At 61.0% G+C, this 6,887-nt stretch overlaps 1 protein-coding gene across 1 annotated transcript in view; it reads left to right on the plus strand.

Moving 5' to 3' along the window:
- Window positions 1–516: 516 nt before the first annotated feature.
- The window catches only part of SLC49A3 (solute carrier family 49 member 3), a 9,964-nt gene continuing 3,593 nt past the window's right edge, over window positions 517–6,887 (plus strand). Inside the window, 9 exon segments of the mRNA XM_029234730.1 lie at window positions 517–538; window positions 2,405–2,853; window positions 2,931–3,097; window positions 3,704–3,888; window positions 5,540–5,859; window positions 6,040–6,064; window positions 6,067–6,168; window positions 6,171–6,224; window positions 6,374–6,450. Coding sequence (XP_029090563.1) covers window positions 517–538; window positions 2,405–2,853; window positions 2,931–3,097; window positions 3,704–3,888; window positions 5,540–5,859; window positions 6,040–6,064; window positions 6,067–6,168; window positions 6,171–6,224; window positions 6,374–6,450 — 1,401 coding nt within the window.

The following is a 6,887-nucleotide window of genomic DNA, read 5'->3' on the forward strand; positions in this document are numbered from 1 at the left end:
ATAGGCTCATGGTCCGGTGCAGGTTTGTCAAGTGTTTTCAGTGGACAGATTCCCTGCTCGGCCTCCCACACGGATAAGGCTGAAGTCACGTCATTTTGATGCGGCCGGAGAATCCAGATGCTGATTTGCTTACTCACCTCCCTGTCAGGTGGTGCTGGGGTGTGTGGCCTTCAGCAGCTGGGGACCGAGGGAAGCAGTAAAGGCTTAGACTCTGGGAGGGACGCTGTGCTTCGGGACCAGACAGGCTGGCCGGCTCCGCCCCAGGGGTGCGCTCTGGGGAAGTGGGCCCCCTCCGAGAACCTGCCAGGCTGGCTGGGGCCTGGAGACGCAGGGGCTCCGGAGGGGGGCACAGGCAGAAAGCGCGCCCACCCCACACAGTCCACTCTCAGCCACAACCGCATGCCGGCCCCGCCCTGCCTCCGGGATTCGGGTGTGGACACACTGATTCCTGCCCCCACGTAGCTGGTCTTCTCCTGAGGGGAGAAGATGAAAACCAAGTAAAAACCAAACAAACGGATGAGGCAGCGCCTCTTGGAAGGTGAGCTTTCTTCTCCAATATCACCCTCAGCAAAGGCGTGCTGCCTTCGCTCCAATCCTGGCAAAGAGACGCCCCTCAGCTGCCTAATCGCGAGCAGGAGACAGTTTAAGGAGGACACATCAGCCTGAAAAAGCTTCGGTTAATGGCAGAGTGGGCTGCTGATCGGAGTCTATATTTGGTTAAGAAAAAAGGAAAAAAAGAAATTGAAACAGATTTAGTCATAATTGTGTGCGTTGTATGTTATTTTAAACAAGCCTTTAAAGATGATTTTCGACAGTAAGATGCAAGGTGGGTTTTGTGTGGAGATCACTAAAGGGTATGTACCTCCGAGCTGTGATGGTTCCAGAGATGTGCACATGGGTTCCAGGTGCAGAAACACACTTGTGTGGGTGCCGGTACAGCTTGAGTCAAAACCTGAACAGTGTAGATGCTAACGGTAAAGATAGTTGTCCAGAACTTAAACAAAACTCTTTCATTAAATGTGAGTAGAAAAAGTCATTGTTTCCAAATGAATGTACTTTCCACATTATGTAAGTTTTAAAAGTTAAGCTTCTTATTTTGAGATAATTATAGGTTCAAATGCAGTTGTAAGAAATAATACCAAGATTCCTTGTACACTTTGCCCAGTTTCCCCCAAAAGTAACATCTTGCAAAACACAGATGTACTCTATCACAGCCATAAAACAGTTGCTGATATAATCCACGATCTTTTTAAGATTTCTCGTTTCACTTGCATTCACCGTGTGTGTGTACCTGACACGAGTGTATCACGTGTGTGGGTCCATGTATCCACGCCACAGTCGAGATACAGACACATGCCCCTTGACGGCCTTTGCCCGTTTTCTAATTGGACATGTTTTTGTTGTTGAGTTTGGAGGGCTCTTTATATACTCCGGATACCAGTCCTTTGTGGGGTACATGGTTTGCAAATATTTTCTCCCAGTCTATGTCTACAATAACCCTTTGATAAGAATTGTTACACCTACAGATCACTCTGAGAAGACTTGACATCTTTACTGTGCTGAGTTCTCTGATCCATGAAAATGGTATCTCTCTCCATTTTTTTACGTCTTTATTGGTTTCCTTCATTACCGTTGCATAATTTTTAGCATACAAGTCCTGTGTACACTTTGCTGTTTACGCCCAAGTATTTAAATTTCTTTGACATAATTGTAAATGGTATGTGTCTTTAATTTTGGTTTCCACGCGTTCCAAGTCGGTGTATAGAAATGTGATTGATTGTCCCGTGCCGCCTCCGCATAAGAGCCCTCTGGGTGGGGCGGGGAGTCCCACGGCGGAGCTGGAGCATCCCAGAGGCGGAGAGCACAAGGCAGCATCACGTCCATTTATGTCAGCCCCACACAGGGCGCTACACAGGTGCCCTCAGGAGGAGTAATACTAGGGGAGCCATGGAGAGGTGTCCAAGGTGGACCTCGGGGGAGGGAGGAAGCTGGACAAGAGACTTCCTGCGCCCACAGGGGAGCTCTTGTGGAAGAGGGACGAGGTGGTACCTCCCTCCTCCCTCCCTTCCAGCGCACAGAAACCTACATCTCCTAGCTCGGCCCCAGCTGTTTTCTCAGCTGTAAACCGCAGATAATAACCAGGTGGGAGAGGCTGCCTGCCCCCGCCCTGGGCGAAGGCCCGTGCTCTGGCACAGCCCCTTCCCCTGTCGGGGGATCTGCCCTACGGGGCTGAGTCTAATGACTAGTGCGGATTCGAGGCGCTTTGCAAACTGACCCCAGCCTCCTCTTCCAGGCCGGCCTTCTGCTGCTCCTTGTGACTTGTTTGGACCTCAGGCATTGGCGGCGGGGGGGGGGGGGGGGGGGGGGGGGGGGGGGGTAAGGATCTTTCCACAACACCTTCCAGGAAGTGTGGCCCCCCCTCGGGGCGGTGACTTCCCGGCGCCCTGTCCTGCACCGGCCGCGTGGGCGCCTCCGCCGCTGGGAGCACACAGAGGCCGCGGCCCTGCTTGGCCCCTGCCAGGGGACCTTGCTCTTGTTTCTGCGGCCGCCTTCTGTCCCGGCCGACGGGGGAAGATCCAGCTTCTGAATCGTCCCTCTTCCGCCTGGCGGGGTGGTGACCCCTGCCCGACCCCGCCTCCGAGGGCGGTCCCAGCCCACGCGCGGCTCCAAAAGCCGGCAGAGCCGGGGCGCGGCGGCGACGGCGAGGCGGGCGGTGGCCTGGCCTGGGGGCGCCGCGACTCCGCCCGGGGCGTGCTGGGGGGCTACCTCCCCTGCGCGCACCGCCGCGCCTTCCTGCTGCTGATCAGGGAGGCGGGGAGGCAGGCCTGGCGAGGCCGCTGCTCCAACGCCACGGTACGGGGCTCGGGGCGCTGGGGCGGGGCTGCGAGCCGAGGCCGGGACCCCGCTGAGCCCCGACTGCCGCGCCCAAGGGCTCGCGCTCCTCGCACCCGCCAGCGTCCCGGTGCTCGCCGGCCGCCGGCTCTCCGGAGAATCGGACAGTGAGAACCCGGTTGCGGCCGGTCTGGGACCGGCCCTCCACCTCTCGGGACCTGCGGGACGGCGGGAGCGCGGGGGCGGGGCCGCCGGCCACCTCAGGGTGGGACAGGCGCGGAGAACCCCTTCCCTGGCCGCGGCTGAGCAGGGAGAACGGGGCTTGTGTCTGCCCTCGCGGGGGCTGCGTCTGGGTCCTGTGACCATCGCTGGTTTGGAAAGGATCCCTCTCCTGCCACAGGAGGGGGTCACTGTCCACAGACAAGAAGGTCTCCTCCAGTGGTGCCCCCCTCCCTTCTGCAAAGCCAAACCCCTGGCACAGGCCTTGGCATCTGGCTCTGGCTCTTGCCCTCCCCACCCCGTTACCTGTGCCCTGGATGCCCTCCTTGGGTTTCTGACTCAGTTCCAAGGTCCCTCACAGGAGGCCTTCCTTACCTGCCCAACCGTTCTCTTCATAGCTACCCAGCTGGGGTCTGCAGTGACCCGTCACCTGTTCTAGAACTGTCCCCACTGTTGTCTGGGACTGTGTTCCTCATCACAGCCCCTGAGACCAGAGAAGCAGGCAGTGAGAACCGGGTCTGCCAGTTCCAGGGACCCAGCTCTCCCTACCTGCTTCTCCCCCAGACTCACCCCCGAGGCCCCAGTCGCTCTGCCCAGCCCGTCACACGCTGCCTGCCGGGCTCAGCCGGTGGACCTCTCTCCTCCCTTCCAGCCCTGGGCCGGGCCACCTCGTGGGCAGCTATCTGCACGCGCTTCCCAAAGCTGACCCCCGTGGCCGCCTTCCCCGGGGACCAGGCTGCAGTGCTGCCCGCACCGGCTCCCTGGGCTCCCCTCCCCTGTGCTGCTGCGTCTGCCTGAAGGAACATCGCTTGGCCTCCCTCAGGATCCCAGGGACTGGTTGGGCAGCCTTGGGTGGCCACAATCACGTAGTGCAGAGCTACAGGTGGCGGCGGGACCCACAGCTCAGGGAGGCGCCAAGCGGCCGAGGGACAGTCAGAAGCAGAGACCGAGAGGAGGAGAGGTGGCAGGCGAGGCAGGAAGACACCGCCTCGGAGAGGTTCTCGGGCGGCAGCCCCTCTTGGATGTCATTCCGGACTTCTTGGGGCCTTCTCCCTCCTCCCCTTGCTGGCCGGCCCATGCTGGGACAGGTGACCTCTGCAGCCTGGGGTCTGCCGGGGCTCCAGAAGCCTCTTTTCTCTGCAGGACTCACCACGCCCCTGTGTCTAGACGCTGTGAAGCCGGAACTGGTTGGGGTGCGTTGCTCTGAGAATGCAAAGCAGCGGTCTCCCCCAGCCCCCTGAGCTGCTCTGATGAGCCTGGGTGTGGACAGGCATCGGGCGGCCCTAAGAAGGCCCTTGGACACCGCGGCTGTCCCACTGCACTTCTCTCGTTCACAAGTCATCATGGAACAAACAAGAATCGCACTGGGAATTGTCATGATCTCTGCGTGGTCACGACAGGGAGCAGGGACCATCAGGTGTGCCCTGGCCAAGTCCGCGCGGCCCCTTGCTTACTCCCTTTGCAGCCAGATGAGCAGGGCCCTCGGGTTCTGAGGGGCAGTGTGAAGGGCAGGTGGGGCTGTGCTTGGAATGAGGTCTGGGTGGCCCCGGAGTGGGTCTAGGTGAGAGCCAGCGTGTGGGGCGGCCGCCAGTGTTCTCAAAGGACGTGCGGGGGCACCTGGCAGGCTGGGAACAGGTGGAAGGGAAATGTCGTGCAGTGGGGGCAAACAGTTGTCCGCACGTCGCTGTGTGTGTTTTAGACCTGTCTCTGCCCCTCCGGCCACAAGCTCTGGGGAGGAAGGAGGATGGGGCGAGGCTGGCGAGGGATGATGAGCTTGGCTGCTCAGCAGGGCAGGTGTGGTAACCAGATGCCAGGCTTTCTTGCCGCTGGGTCAGGCCGGGCAGGAAGCAGCTGGGCCTGCGTGGAGCTCTTCCTAAACCTGGGAGATCTGCGCCCGGCTCTGTCCTGAAGAAAGGGAAGGAAGGGCAGCTGTTGCCTAAGCTCGGTGTCGCGTGAGGCTTTGTGGTCAGAGCTCCGTCTGGGTTAGGAAGCCTGGATCTCGGAGCCTCCACTGTGGGGAGCCTGGCCCGGGGCGAGCTCCTGCGTTGCTGGGTCCGCCGAGCTGGAGCGCTCACGGGCTTGTTTTGCGACACCTTCATCTCTGGGCCAAGCCGGGCCTGCCTCCCCCTCCCTCCTGCATAAGCCCTTGTCCACCTGGGTGTCCCCCACAGGCACTGAGTGTCCGCTGAGTGGCCCCCAGTGCGCTCCTCTGCCTGGCCCATCTGGGCAAACTACGCATGCATGTGGCTGGGGCGGGGGCCCTCTCCCGTGCTCCAGCTCTGGCCGCACCCAGTCTAGGTGCCCCCTCCCGCCCCCGCAAGGTGGCCACCTCTCTTCTGCTGACAGCCCTTGGGCCTTCTCCTTGGAGGGTCAGTCCTGGGGCGGACTTGCTGTCCTGCAGGCTCCAGCCAGGTTGTGGCCTCTGTCTGCCCCCGGGACCGCGCCTGCAGAGACGCTGCTGGTCTGTGGCCCGGGCGTGCTGGCTGAGCCCCCACTCCGTGCCTTTCCTCTGGCGTGACCGGGAGAAAACCTGGCCCTGACAGGACCACTGGGCCTTTTCCTCCCGCAGACCAGCCAGCCACGCGCAGGACAGCAGGCAGTCGTGGTGTCGGTAGTGCCTCCTGGGCTGGTGCCGGCCTGTGTCCGCAGCTGTGGCCCAGCTTCGCACCCGTGACCGACACGGTCAGCCGGCACTTCCTCCTCTCCACCGAGCAGATCAACTGGCTCTCACTGGCCTACCTGGTGGTGTCCATCCCATTCGGCGTGGTGGCCATCTGGGTTCTGGACTCTGCTGGGCTCCGCTGGGTGGTGAGTCGGACCCCACACCGGGGCCCGCTCTGGGATGGGCGGGGTCCCCGAATGTGGGCTCGAGAGCCATCACCTCCTCCCTAGATCCGGGTCCCCAGCCATTGCATGGTGGGTGGAGGTTGGGGTGCTGGAAGGGGGAGTCTGGGCTGGTGGGCAGCTCTTCTGACCCCAGCCCTGCAGACCGTCCTATGTGCGTGGCTGAACTTTGCTGCATGACCACCAGCCGCCAGGACCCATTTGCTTTCCTCACGGGTGGGCAGAGCCTCTGTGCCCTCGCCCAGACCCTGGTCATCTCTCCAGCCAAGCTGGCCGCCTGTGGTTTCCCGAGTACCACAGAGCCACAGCCAACACGATCGGCACCGTGTGTGAGTCCCGGGGGTGAGGCCGACGTCCCCGCTGGCTTAGCGCGTGGCCCGGCACTTCTGCGCTCCCCGCTCTTGGAGGGTGGGGACTCCTCCTGGGGGCTGGGGACCAGCCTGCCACTCTGAGCTGACATATGTCCCCGTCCATTCAGCAAACCCCCTGGGCATCCTGGTGGCCAACCCGCTGTCTCCCACCCTGGTGAAGAAGGAGGAGGACATCCCCTTGATGGTGAGGGAGCTCAGGAGTGCGCGCACGTGAGTGTGTGTGTGCATGCATGCACATGTACATGTGTTTGTGTGCATGTGTGTGTACCCGTGTGTATGGTGTAGAGTGTGTCGGTGTGCATGAATGGCTACGTGTTTGCGTGTGTGTGTATGTTTATGGGCTGTGTGTGCACATGAGTGCCGTAGTGGCGGGCTCGTGCATCCACACCTGTCTGTGTGAGTGTGCACTTGCCACCGTCTGCGGTCACACATGGGTTGCACTCCATGCATGTGGGGTTTCCTCATGTGCAAGTGTGCAAGTACTGGGCACCTTCCCAGCATCAGGCACAACTCCAGGGACCGGGATGTTCGGCGGTTTCCTTGGCGGGGAGACAGCTCCGGAGAGGCGAGAGGCCGGCTGGAGCAGAAGGAAGCGTTTGTGGGGGGCGAGGGTGGGAGATG

Source organism: Monodon monoceros, unplaced genomic scaffold (assembly GCF_005190385.1).
Source record: "Monodon monoceros isolate NGI ecotype Baffin Bay Population unplaced genomic scaffold, NGI_Narwhal_1 Super_Scaffold_20, whole genome shotgun sequence".
Taxonomy (NCBI): Eukaryota; Metazoa; Chordata; class Mammalia; order Artiodactyla; family Monodontidae; genus Monodon; species Monodon monoceros.